The 14161-nt window shown below is 39.8% G+C and overlaps 1 protein-coding gene across 2 annotated transcripts in view; it reads left to right on the top strand.

Moving 5' to 3' along the window:
- pik3cb (phosphatidylinositol-4,5-bisphosphate 3-kinase, catalytic subunit beta) overlaps positions 1-14161 on the top strand; it is a 110622-nt gene that overhangs the window by 72261 nt on the left and 24200 nt on the right. For both annotated transcript variants that reach the window (XM_014015006.1, XM_014015007.1), the window contains 8 exons: positions 3175-3354; positions 7840-8007; positions 9086-9175; positions 11248-11502; positions 11599-11695; positions 11800-11930; positions 12265-12315; positions 13025-13213. In XM_014015006.1, the coding sequence (XP_013870460.1) occupies positions 3175-3354; positions 7840-8007; positions 9086-9175; positions 11248-11502; positions 11599-11695; positions 11800-11930; positions 12265-12315; positions 13025-13213 (1161 nt within the window). The remainder of the gene's footprint in view (positions 1-3174; positions 3355-7839; positions 8008-9085; positions 9176-11247; positions 11503-11598; positions 11696-11799; positions 11931-12264; positions 12316-13024; positions 13214-14161) is intronic.

The raw sequence follows: 14161 nt of genomic DNA, 5'->3' as shown, positions 1-14161 counted from the left end.
CCCCTAACCCCAGGCGCCCTTCTAAATGTCTACATGACTAAATACAATCCATTGCTGTGATTGACTGATTAGCAGCTTATGTTCAAAAGCAACAGGTTTACTTAATAAAGTGACCAATAAGTGGACACTGAAACATGGAGTTCACATGTGAACAGCAGCTTCAGCTCAACTGTCTGCACCTTGTTCATAGAGTCTTCTGTAGATGTGTGAAAACAGCTTAATGGACCCATTAGACACACATTCAAGGCTCAAATGTCAGGGGATATTTCCTGGATTTGACACGTTTTCACACTATTTATCTTCTCATAACAATCTGTTATGTTACTGTAGAACAGCAGTGTCTAATGTATAGTCAGTCTGAGTTCAACAGTTTGTCCTAAGATTTGAAACTTTAATCTTGTAGGTTTATGTCTTTTCCTCTTAATCAGCTTTAAGACAGGCAAGTTTATTCCAGATGAAGTATTGTATTTCCTCTTTCTCTGAAGTATAAAAGTACAACATGTGTGGACATCTGAAAAGCAGGATTTAATTTCCACCTAAAATATGCTGCAATACATGTTTAAAGACGCTGAGTCTCTGGACTTTTCATCTCATGTATAGATCCACATTTGAATTTTTTCTGAATCTGCACTGCAGTTTTCATATGATGGTTTTATTCGGGGTGCTGTATTTGCCTCTTGTTCTCACTGTGGAGGGTGAGAGTAGTTTTGATTGTCATGTGTGATGGTTCTTGGATAAATTAGATGCTGAGAGAAATACTTGTTTCTCCACAAACTGCTCGCATTTGACAGAGAATGTTGATGATTCTCCTCGTTAGTTACTAAACAAAATAAATTGAAGGCCTAGCACTCATTAAATGAATGCATACCGCCTGCAGCCTTTCATACCAGCCTTTTAAATCATCTTATGACCAGAAGGGATGAAGTTGTAGCCATTTTGGTCTACCCTTGATAGATATAGTATTGTGAAATCTTGCAAAGTGTGCAAGCACTCAGAAAATGTATTGTGAACACTGCAAATTTTGCAGGTATTGGTAGTTTTGTATGGTAGAGGATGTGTGTAATAGGGTCACTCAGCTGTTTCGGCCATCTTGAATCAGAATGACTCCAAAAGTTAATCAGTTATAGATGTCCAACAAATATTTACCTTCTGAGAATTTTCATTTAAAACCGTGCAGTGGTTCATGAGATAATTGTTTAATGTTACAAACAGACATGAGCAAAATGACCTGTGATAAAATAACAAACTATTTTGTCATAAAACCCCCTTTAGTCAAATTTATGGCATTCCTTGTAAATATCAGTACTTGCTGTAGGATCCAAGAATGTCTCTGACTTGCTGCTCACAAAACAAAACTACCTTGTGTGAGTAGAAGGGGGTAGCCATGTGATTTCACCAAAGCATGCTGATGTCATTGAAGCCCCGGCTGTTTTTTTTTTTCCTGCCCACAATTGGCAGCTTTACAAAAGTCATGTGATCAAGCCAAAACTGTCAAGACATGTGACAACAGAAAATGGGTCAAAACCATCAGAGAAATGATGCCGTTCCCTCTGACACACAGACCGGCTCCGGGGACTGAAACACTGATTAAAATGAACCCATTTCCCCTTTCCCGCTCTGAGCTCACTTGGCTGGGTCCTTCCATCTGTCTAACTGCCACTCTTATAGAAATGATATTATCTAATAATAAAACAGATGGTCATGTTCTTACAGACTCTTTGTTTATCAGCTTTGATCAACATCACAGACAAAGACAGGCCATCTGGAGCACCGTTCTCAGGTGGATGTAGGCAGGAAGTCCTATTGAAGAGGTCAGATACAATAAGCTACGTTACAAACAGGAAGAGTGCTAATGTGGTTTTATTGTACGATCCTGTCTAAGACTCAGTCTGAAATTTGTCTTTAGTGATATCATTGGTTCCTTCAGTCGTTAACCTAATTTTTTTTTCACTCACTGTGTTGGCATCCAAATCTTTCTGTGAATAATGACTCACGCTGCTGTTTTCCTGTTTACAGCTTTTCTTCCCCTACAATTATTCAAACTACTTCTGCAGACTTTGTGCTAAATTACTGTATCAAATTGCTCAGCTCAATTGGCAATGATGTACTGTCCCTTTTTGGTTTTTTGTAATTTTTATGCATTTCAAAAATATTTATTTTAGTTTAAAGTAAAATTTCCCATAATCACACATCAAAATCTTTTTAATCTCCTCAAATCATACTTTGTAAAATATACTTCAGCCTGCTTGCTTTGTTTTTGTCATCTCGCTCTTGAGTTTTAGCTACTATGTTCCTTTAATGCTTTAGCTAGAGTTTTTCTTAAGTTTAGTTATTATTTTGTTGATTTTAGCTACTGTTTTATTAATTTTAGTTTTAGAATCTGTTTTGTTATTTTAGCTAATGTTTTTGTACTTTCAGCTGTTTTTGTGCTAATTTTAGCCTCTTTCTGTTTGATTTCTCAGTAACAAGTCATTGTTAGCTTTTGAGCAACTTTTGGAAAACTTTCATTTTTGCGTAAAATGTTTTTCTTATTATAAAAACACTATAGGGTGTTTTTTCAAAATTAATTAAGTATGTATTCAAAACAAAATATAGACATCCCACAAAACTTAATTTTTTATTTTTATTTTTGGAATTAGGAAACTATTAAAAAAACAATAAAAATGTTTTTGCTACTTTACTCTTTTTAATGCTAGTATATTTCTGTGGTTCAAAAGGTTTTTCTGTTTATGTAACCAAAGTATTTTCTAGGAAGCTTCTGTAAATCTAACCTGTACTTTCCCACCACATGACTGACTGCAGCTCTGGCTGTGTTTTGTTAATTATTGATGGATGACATTTTAATAAACCTCCAGGAAATTATAATTCCATCTCTGGTATCAGGTCAGCTGTGGGCTATAAATATCATGATGAGCTTCAGAGCATATTGGTTGAAGTGTGTATGTGTGTACGCGTGTATTTAAAGAGTGGAAGACAGTGTGGGTCTTTTTTTTTTTGCTCATGTTTATCAGTCTGATAATCAAAGACAGAATCAGCACCATTGTTCAAGGATGTTCATGTATAAATACAGTGTTGTTTTGTTAAATGTGTTTATTTTCTTCCCACATTTTTCTGAGCATAATGCTCTGATTATCCTTTGAATCAACCTCTCCATTTTCTATTCTTGTCTTGAAGGACTCTACCAGTCTGAAGGTGTCATCGTCCTGCACCACCTCTGAGCTGATGGAGATGGCGGTGAAGAAGTGGCTGACCACTCATGCACCTGAGGAGGAGGCGTGGAGGGGTCAGTATTTTCTGCGAGTCAGCCAGCGCCTGGAGTTCCTCTGTGGAGACCACCCTTTGACTCAGTACAAGGTCAGTGGACACTGGACTCAGTCAGGTATCAGGACAGAGAAATGTGTCTTTATGAAAGCAAACTGGGATTTCACATTTTCTTTTTTTTTTTTTGAAAGGCCTTGCAAAGACAGACGTTTCCCTCAATTAACAGCTTCTCTCTGCACAGGTGCAGTTTGCCCACATTTAAATTAGGCTTTGCACTGCATGTAGAGAAAAAAATCTGTTTAACTGCCAGGGCAAAAAACAACTGAATTCCCATACTCTGAGAGCAGATGGTGTTTGAGTCACGGAAGTAGAAACTGAGGAAAAAGACCAGTTTGCTGCACTGTTGCCTCACAAAAAGACAACAAGCTTGTTGTTACCATATAATTCATACTCTTTTAGATATGAATGTCTTTATTTTATCAAAAAAGAAAAAATAAATAGGTCCTCTGGATTGGTTCTTCTTTAGTGAAACGTTTCGTCTCTCCTCCCAGAGACTTCTTCAGTCTGAGTTTCAGTTGAACTCAGCCTTATAAGCACTGCCTCCACATGGACAAACAGGTTAGTCAAATACAAATTAGGGCCATTGACTAACAATAAGGCTTGATTAGCTCTATTGTTCATAGAGTGTCATGTGCCCCATCACCTGACCCCGTGTCGTGTTGTGTGAATGTAGTGAATGCAAGCGGGGGTTCAACATCCCCTTGTTTTTGTCTCTAAACCCAGACCCAAACCAGTCGTCAATCCATGTGTGTCGGGAGTTTCAGAGAAACTGAGACGTTTATTCTCTAAACATGACGTCCCAGGGGCTTTCAAACCCCAAAACACGTTACGACAAATATTAGTTCACCCCAAAGATCCAGTTCCCCGGCAAAAACAGAGTAATATAGTATATGCTGTTAAGTGTCAGGAGGACTGTGATCAGTTATACATTGGGGGAACAAAACAGCCACTATTCAAAAGAATGAGCCAGCACAGATGAGCTACGTTGTCAGGTCAGGACTCTGCAGTTTACACTCATTTACAGGCCAGCGGTCACTCTTTCAGGGATGAAGATGTTCTCATTCTTGATAGAGAGGAACGTTGGTTTGAGAGAGGAGTAAAGGAAGCCATTTTTGTGAAGAAAAACCGTCCACCATTAACAGAGGTGGAGGCCTTTGTGTCCAGTTGTCTTCCGCCTACAATGCTGTAATTGCAAGTATGACTCAGCCCCCTGTGAGCAAAACGTGTGAATCAGGACCCCAATGATACCAACACAAAGAGGGAGGGAGGGACAAAAATAAGGGGATGTTAAAACCAGGGATGTCCCGATACCACTTTTTCACTTCCGATATGATATCAATATTACAACTTTGAGAATTGTCCGATACCGATATTGACCGATACCGATATTGACCCGTTACCATAACAGTACAAGTCACACACTTTTGCATATTTTGTAGTGTGAAGTCTTAGAAAAGTCTTGATCAGGTCAAACAGTGAAAAAGAGTAGGAATGAGAAAAATTGACCCATTTATTTTTAACCAAAGGATGACATACATTTCAAACTGAAGAACATTCTACAATTTAATAAAATAACTAAAATTAATTATAATACCCTGAAAAATAAAACACAATAAAAACAAAATGTACTTTTAATGTGTAAAATAACAATTCAAAATCACTTCGGTTATTGTTTTACTACCTGTCAGCCTGGTGCTGCTTTATGTTGGAAAAAACTGAAGGTGGGGACAAAACAAAAGCCCACATTATTGTCTGTTCAAAGTTAAGAGTCCTCAGCTCCAATTTTACTGACTGTAACTAAAACAACGTGATCATTGCACTTAATCTTCACTCAAACAAGTGTGTAAACAGATTAAACATCACTCTAATAACTAGAGCAAAAAATAAATGGTAAGAATTAGTCAGTTATTTAAATTGATAGCTACCTTTCTTACTGCTGGATTTCCACTTTCTACAGTCTGAGCATCATGTGGAGATCAGCCTCTCGCTCCTGCAGGGAGCAGATTGTATCACTGCTCTCGTCATGTTGCGTTTATATTTCAAAACAAAAGCTGCGCTCTCTTTCTTCTGTCCATTGACCCAGAGCTAATCCACGGGATGTCAAAACTGTAAGCGTGCTGTCCTCGCTTCTGCCAGCTTAGAACCACCGACCGGACSAGAGAGGAGGTTCCGAAACAGCGCGGCTGTGTGCGGTCACTGGACCAAGGCTGAACGAACCGAGCCGAACTGCAAAGCTGCTGCCAGGGTGGAGAGTAGTTGTCGCTCCGGTTTAAAACGTTCACGGTTCTGTGTTCCCCCTCGGAAAGTTTGTGCGTGACAACTTTGCACTTAGCTGCAACTCTGTTTCTGATGAAAATAGAAAGTTCTGCCGACATTCTTGCTAACTTGTTAGCGCTGCATGTTGTTGTGATCACGTGAGCTCTGCATGCTGGATCCAAGCTCTGCTGGATAGAAACACTGGAGCGGAGGCAGTGAACTGCTGGAACGGACTGCTTATATTGGAGCGCTTATATCGGACATTTTTCATGCAAGCTGATGAAATCCGATACTCATTTTTTGGCTGATATCGGACCGATATCAATATCGGATCGGGACACCCCTAGTTAAAACCCCCCGCTTGCATTCACTACATTCACACAACACGACACGGGTCAGGTGATGGGGCACATGACCCTCTATGAACAATAGAGCCAATCAAGCCTATTGTTAGTCAATGGCCCTCTTTTGCATTTGACTAACCTGTTTTTCCATGTGGAGGCAGTGCTTATAAGGTTGAGTTCACCTGAAACTCATCAGACTGAAGAAGTCTCTTGGAGGAGAGACGAAACGTTTCACTAAAGAAGAACCCATCCAGAGGACCTATTTATTTTTTCTTTTTTGATTATTTTCTACCTGGATTTCTGAGATGCATCAGGAAAGTCTTTATTTTATATCTAAAAAGGGGGCAAATGGGATTAAAGTTATGTTATTGGTCTTTTAAACATAAAAACAAAGTTTTGTAATTCTAAAATATTTCAGCAACTACTGCTTCACACCCAAAGCTAAGCTCAGAATCCTGATTGCCTTAATGTAGCTCCGCTGGACTGTAGCCACGCTGAGGGAAAAGAGGAAGCGTCCTGACTAAAGATGAAACTATTTTAATTAATTATGAATAGAAATATGCAGGGGTGGTCAAGAAAGCCCAAAGTGTCACTAACTGATTTAGAAATGTCATTCTCCACATGATTTCTCCCTGATGTAATCAGATGTTGTTCACTGCAGTTGTAAAGAGTGTGTTGATTTTCATCCATTAAGACCCAAAATATAGAGTGAGAAGACAGTTTTGGCAGATTTAATTTGAAGGACAACTGCATTCTGTGGAAAGTAGGGATGGGCGATATGTTATCGTGTGCGATATACCGTCAAAGACATTCACCATGGTAATTATTTGTCATCTCATGATAAAAATGATAAAACAGGACAGGCAGCTTCAACTTCCTGGACCGACAAAAAAAACAGCTTGTCTCAGCCACAAGCTGCAGGCTGCGCAGCTCGTACCTCTCCACTCACACAAGTAGCCCCTCCCTCCCCTGAATATTAACCCTTTAGGGAGCAGATATTATAGCTTTACCTCCCAGTGCAGCAAAACACATTATTTTCAGTGATTAGTAAAGCTATTTTCTTATAGTTTTATTTTTTTATTATATTACTGGTATTTTACAAGGGTTAGAGTTCTTCTGAGGTTTTACAAAAAATATTGATTAGTGCAAAGAGGATGTGATTTGAAGATTTATCATACCAACCATATTATTATTGATAATTTTAGTTCATATCGCCCATCCCTAGGAAAGAGTGTTAATTACTTACAGTTGCTGAACTTGGGCTAAGTTCACACTGCAGGTAAATGTGACCCATATCAGATTGTTTCCTGATACTCTGAATGTGACAAATCAAAATTTTCAAAATCCGACCCAGGCCATTTTTAGTATGTGGCACTATATCAGATATCTGATGTTTTTCAAAGTGACCCCAGTGAATGCTCATGTCACATTCCAGGCCTGTGTTATTCTGAATCTGTGCACTTCTAATGGGTGATTAAAAGCAAATCAGCACATGTAGATCTGAAAACCAGGAAGGTGTAAAAGTAAGATGACCTAAATGTTCTAACACTCAAAAACAAAAAGCTTCCTTCTGTATTTTGTGATAAATCTGTTTGTTCTTAGAGAAGTGTGTCTGTGTGATTTATATCTTGTCTCAAGCTCAGTGTAATTCACCTGTTGCTATGGGATTCTTGTGGAGTCAGGATGTTTCTTATCATCAAACAGATGTCCTGAAATTTGAGGTTTTGTGGGTCAGTATGTTCAGTAGATCTGTTCAGGTACACAAACTGTATTTTGTTGGAAGCAGAGCAAGTACAATATTGGCAAACTAATTTTATACTGTTTATTTAAAAGTAGTTCTTCAGTTGATTCAGCCAACATCTTCTCTTCTTGATGATTCTTGTAGCTAAAACACACTCCTGTTCTCTCTCATTTGCAGTACATCAGGACATGCCTTCAGGCCAAAGAGCCTCCTAACCTCACCTTGGTTCACACCAGCACCGTGAAGGCCATTTTTGACAAGGAAATGTCTGCCATCGGAGCTGTGGTCAGCCGCAGGACCTCCAACCCACCTTTACCGCTACCTCCCAAAAGAAGGGTTCCCACGGTTTGTTACATATTATGTCTGTTTAGACTTAGCTGGAGTTTTATTATTGTTGCTGAAGTGATTGTGTGTTTTATTTATAGAACCATTGTCTAAGCCCCTTTTTTTGTTTGTTACGAAGTTTCTTTTCACACAGTTTTTGCTAAAACGTGTAACTTAGAAATAAAGCAGGTCTGATGAAAATGTTCACGTGAACTCTTAAGTAACACCCAATTAATATCCCCCAGTGTTTGCTTTGGTGTTCTTGTTGCACCAAAATAATGTTGCAGGTGTGGAGGTTTACTGAACAAACATGTTGTTGGCAGCTGCCACCTGTTTGTTTTTTATATGAGGTGGTGTCCGAGCAAGCGCCAGGCTCTCTGCCAGCATTTGCCACGTTGTCGGTAAAGACGAGCAGCTGCTTTCAGCTGCACGGCGACGTCACTGCTTGGTGTGTGCGTCCATGTTTCAAATGTCACCTCCGATTAATTGGTCTTCGTTAGCGAGCCTCCTGGTGAGGTTCTGATGCTGAGCAGACCATTGATGTTCCTTCTGATGTTTGGTTTGGAGAGGCGACAAACATGAGTGAGTCATCACAAGGAAGTTTAACACTTTCGGTTCATCCTGTTAGATTTAGTTTCTCTCTTAGTACTTTATGGGTCCGTTGTTGCTTTACAGTAAAACAAACCACGTAGCTTCTGCATTTTCTAATTCTAATTACGGTATTATGACCTGCTGCCAAAGAAAAGCAAAGGAGGAACTTTAAAGTCACTTTAAAACTTTTAGAGGTTGAAATCACATCTGTAAAGGAAAACTATAAAGAACTGTAAATGACATCATGAGAATTAGAACAACACAAGCAGCAGGAAGACCTGTTCTGGGTCTCAGTGTGTCACGTGACGCTGTTTGTTCTCTCCACTGCTGACCCTCGCAAATCCTCCTGGCCTGACATCACGGTGACCCGGCTGACCTCGCTCATTGTTCGTGTGTCTGTGCCAGGATCTGATCTGTGTGAAGAAGCTGAGTTATGTACATATTTTTACAGTGCATCACTCTCATCCAAGAACGACTCTCGCTTTCTGCTCTCCCTTTTCCTCTTCAGCTAGTGCAGAAGTATGTGTGGGATGTGTCGAGCCCATTCAGGATAGTCCTGGTGAAAGGCAGCAAGGTGAACGCAGAGGAGACTGCCAAGGTAAACGCTCATCTACAAAACTGTCTTTAATTCACGTATGTCACCACTAGGGCTGTGTATTGGCAAGAATTTTTTTGTTCATTCATTCATTAAAAAATAGAAAAATCTATGTACAGTAAAAACACAAAATATAAATGAAATGAAAGAAAGTAGAAAGAAGAAAAAAAATCATGTCTACCCTTTTTTTTTTCCTCCAAACAAATTTAAACAATAAGAATATAGTTAACATACGATCCATATCATGACACGGGTCACCATACAATATATTGTAATACTGTAAACAAGGTGATATATTGTGATATTTTACATTTTCTTTTTTTTTTTTCTTTTTAAAATTTCAGATAAAAAAACCTAGGTTTTAAATGTTTCATGTTTCTTATTTCTTATTTCATCCATGTTTTCAATGGTTAGGCCAAATGTGCCATTAAATAGTTTGATAATATCTTTGTGGCAGCTTTTACATTGATATTAATTTATTGTAAAAGTATTGTTACAATACTTTTAAAATAAATTAATATTATTGTAAAAGTATTGTTACCCAACACGCTAACAGTAGCTAAAGTTGAATAAACAGGTAAAATGAGGCTGCCACAGTCTGTGTTACTGTCACAGGGCACTGTAAGGGAGGTGCAAGAGTGTGCCAGTCATTTCAATGCACTAAGACTGGCTGAAGGCTAAATGTTGTAAAATGCTAGCTAAATGTAGCAGATGGCTAAAAGCTAAAATTAGCAAAAAGCTAGCTAAAAGACAAAAATTACAAAAAAAAACTAGCTAAAGACAAAAAAGCTAGAAGTATCACAAGGCCAACTGAAAGCTAAATGTATCAAAAGCTAAAAGCTAGCCAAAATAAAAAGCATAATAAATCAAACAGCAAGTATCCTAATGTAGTTTTCAAAAAAGAGAGTTTTTAAATTAATAAAATCTCAACATATTTTTATTGGGAAAACACATATTTGTAAATTAAGTTTAATATTTCAAAAAGCTTATAAGTTAGTAAAAACAAAGGTTATTCCACCCAGTCTTGAGTTAGTTGAATGTTTTGATAAATATAAATGAGTAAAATGGCACAAAATATGCATAAATAGTAAAACTGCAAAAATAACTTATTAAAGGGGGATATTATGTATTATGCAGTAGCTCCATGTAGATACCACAGGAGATTCAAGGATTTCTCAAACATACTTGAATGAGTGAAACACTTGCCGTGTTTCCATCAAGGTTTTTAATGTGCATTTTGAGTATCGCATCAGACAAGGTGAATGGAAACGGCTTGGTTTGAAAAAACTTCCTCTAATTCGCATCAAAGTTGATACGCTCGCTTGAGGTGGTTTTTGGGTTTTTCGAAAAAGAGTTAATGCGCAAAAAGGAGATGGAAACACATTTTTTGAATCATTTCTGACATAGCAAACATTTACCTCACATGTTGATCAGCTGTTCCCGCTGTCTGTCCGAAACCGGTCCCGGTACCAGAGCGAGTGCAGCCATGACTCGCAGCTGGAACCTCCTCCTGCTGTTGGCGTCTTCTAAGTTAAACCCGTAACGTGAAAAGAATTGCATTACTTCCTCTATGTCTCATGACCACGTGTAAAATCGCCAAAACTAGTTGATGAAAGTACAACTTTCCCGATAGTAGCAACACGTTCCTGATAACTTCTCTCCATTTTCCTGAGATGCGACTTTTATTTCCTGTATACTACACGCATGCATCTGACGTAACTGATTCGCTTCAAGCCATTTGATGGAAACACATCTGATTCGCATTTCTTCCTTTTTTACATTTTTGCGAATTTTTATAAATTCGCTCAAAATTCGAATTAAAATTGGATGGAAACACGGCTACTCTGAGTATGTTTTTGAAGACTGAATGGCATTATGACATCATATAAAGCTTTAAAAAGGTGACTTTGCTTAATACNCCCCCGCCCCAAAAATAGTGCCGACAAATACAAAGTGATAAGAAACAAAGAGGAAACCCAGAGTACATTTCCAATCGGCATTCACACAATGAATTCCGAGACTGTAAAAAGTAATGAAGTCCAGTATAAGATAAGGAGTGACGTCCCCGCCCACAGGTCCAGGTGAGGGCGGGGCTCTTCCATGGCACCGAGCTGCTCTGTAAGCCAGCGGTGAGCAGTGAGAGTAACGGCCGCTCGGACCACACCTGGAAGGACAGCACGCTGGAGTTTGACATCTCTGTTTGCGATTTGCCCCGCATGACCCGCCTCTGCTTTGCCATCTACGCCGTCATGGATAAGGTCAAGAAGCAGAAGTCCACCAAAAACGCTCACATCAACAAATACCCGACCATCCGTAAGGCGGGGAAGGTGGTAAGTGGGAACTGCGCTGCTTGCTGTGGTTTAGATGAAAGCCTTCTAAATCGACCCATATTGTTCGACTGACTAATGATGAATTGTTTGATCCAGCATTACCCCATAGCTTGGGTCAACACCATGGTGTTTGACTACAAAGGGCAGCTGAAGACCGGAGACATCACCCTGCACTGCTGGTCCTCCTTTCCTGGTACACACGATCACTCCAACTCGTACTGTGTGTTTGTTATTTAAAGAAGGATTAAAGGAGCTTCACATCAAACAAATCTCTTCCTTTGTGTGCATTTTCCACAGATGAACTGGAAGAGATGCTGAACCCAATAGGAACTATTCAGACCAACCCGTACACTGAAAACGCTACAGCGCTGCACATCCACTTCCCGGAGTACTCCTCACACTCCATCATATTTCCTCCCTTTGACAAGGTTAGGCTGACCATATTCAGACTGTGAACACATCAAAACTCAGATTTGTGATTTCAGTGTTAACACTATTATTTTATTTCCTGACATTGTGTGCACAAACTTGGCCAAGGCTACATGGTAAACTGATGAAAGCAGTGTGGCCTTCCTCAGAAACATGACTGCTGTAGTCACTGCGGCGACTGAGTGCTTTTCAGAAGGGTACCTAGTGATTATGATGAAGTGGTGGCTATTAGCACGAGTGGATCGGGACGTGCTCTGTTTTCCTAATGCACTCTTTCTGGAAGTGATGTATCAGTGCGTGTTCACTTACCCAGCTTGCGTACTTCTCTTGCAGATCTTGGAAAAGGCTGCACAGATCGCCAGAGCCAGTGACTGCGCATCCATAGTGAGTAATTGCACAATGAGAGATAATTGTGAGAGCATGCTCAGATAATTACAGACCGCTTGGAATTCAATTCCTCTGATTGTCAGATGTTAGCCTGTTGAAGACCGACAGACAAACAGACAGCATAATTTCCAGCTTTGCCTCCCCTTCACTCACAGTTTAAACCCATAGCTGCAGTTTCCTTGGAAACCTATTGTTACCATTTGGCAAGGGCGTATTAATAAAAATATTCACTTCCCCCCTTTCAGAACTATGGACTCAAATAAGATTACTTGTCTGTGGTCCTGTTTCAGTGCCTCTCAACTAAAGCCCCTCTCCTGGGTGTGTTACAGCAGGTTATGTAATCTCACCTCACAGAGGGCATGTGTGCACACAGCCTTGCAGGTTTACAAGCGTGAAACACTGACTGAAACATTTTTCTTGCTTTCTGTCATTTTATGTAGAACTCAGATTTTTATTTACACTCGTGTGTCTTCAAATGAAATGCATCATGGTTTTTTGTCCACCAGCGTAAAACTCTAAACTTGTTGTTTTGGCTTTGTTTCATTTTTGCTTGCATTCAAAGCGTTTAGTGGTAGATGAGTGATCCTTTGGGTCACTCCTGCCCTCTTCTGGTTCCTTACAGTCACTGTTGTTTATTGTTTCTGTCTTCAAAGTCCTCTCCGTCTTGAGCTCTGACCCAGTTTTGTTTCCACGTCTTTGCTCTCAGGGTCGTGGCGGGAAGAAGTTCCACATCGAGTTGAAGGAGATCATGGAGCGTGATCCTCTCTCTCAGCTCTGCGAGAACGAGAAGGATTTGATCTGGACACTACGCTACGACTGTCGGGAGAATTTCCCTCAGTCTCTACCCAAGCTGCTGCTGTCTGTCAAGTGGAGCAAACACGAGGACATGGCCCAGGTTAGCCAGCGGATCCATTGATCTAATCCTGCTGTCGATTTATCTTTGAGGAGTCCAGCCCACCAGTTGGGTCCACCTCTTACAGCCCAAGTTGGTGGGTTGTGGAAGGAGTGGAGTGGTTGCACACCAAAGACTGTATAGATTATGAACAAAAAGTGTTTTTTGGAACCAGAGTCTGTGCACTAGGGGGTTTGGTTCTTTAAGTCCTGCCTCCTCTCCAGCACAAACTCATAAGGCTTTTTCACAAAACCTCAATCTAGGACATGTTCTGGATGCCTCAGTGTGACTTCTGAATGGATTGAGACATCGAGGGGGGTCAAAGTCAACCCCTGATGTGCTTCTGGGCTGCCGAGTGAGATTGTATCAGAGGCGGAGCTGCCGCTTTGTGAAAACCTTAACCAACAGTTGTGGAAAATAAGCTGAGGAATTCTATTTAGGGAATGTGCATCAATGTAATGCTGCATTTAATAACTTTAATATTAGTTTATTTCTACAGTTATCAGTTTAATAGCAAGAAGCAGTTTTGGTTGATTAATTTCATTAGGTTTTGCACTTTGTGGTGTAAAAAAAACCAACAAAAAAGCAATGTCCTGAAATTCGGCTTCGGTCTTGGTCTTGTGGGGTCCGGTCTTGGTCTTGGTCTCAGAACAGCCAGTCTTGACTACAACTCTGCTGGTAATACCCTATGCTGTGGTTTTATCTAAAAATTACATGTTGGTATGAAAAAAATTCAATAATGCCCAACCCTAAGTACCACTAAACATGAGAAATGACTGTTTGAAAAGGAATCAGCAGGATTCATGATCTGAAATAAATTGTAGTTTTCAACAAAGTACCATTCTATACCATGAAGAGGGCGGGGCTTGAAACTTGGGCGGGGACTAGCTGACAAGGAATGTTGGTCACGTTACCAGCTTGGACTTCTATATTCTGTTCACAGGTATATAT

The sequence above is a fragment of the Austrofundulus limnaeus genome, unplaced genomic scaffold (genome assembly GCF_001266775.1).
Source record: "Austrofundulus limnaeus strain Quisiro unplaced genomic scaffold, Austrofundulus_limnaeus-1.0 Scaffold121, whole genome shotgun sequence".
Classification (NCBI taxonomy): Eukaryota; Metazoa; Chordata; class Actinopteri; order Cyprinodontiformes; family Rivulidae; genus Austrofundulus; species Austrofundulus limnaeus.
The sequence above is the reverse complement of the archived record's forward strand: the minus strand, read 5'-3'. Positions and strand labels throughout refer to the sequence as shown.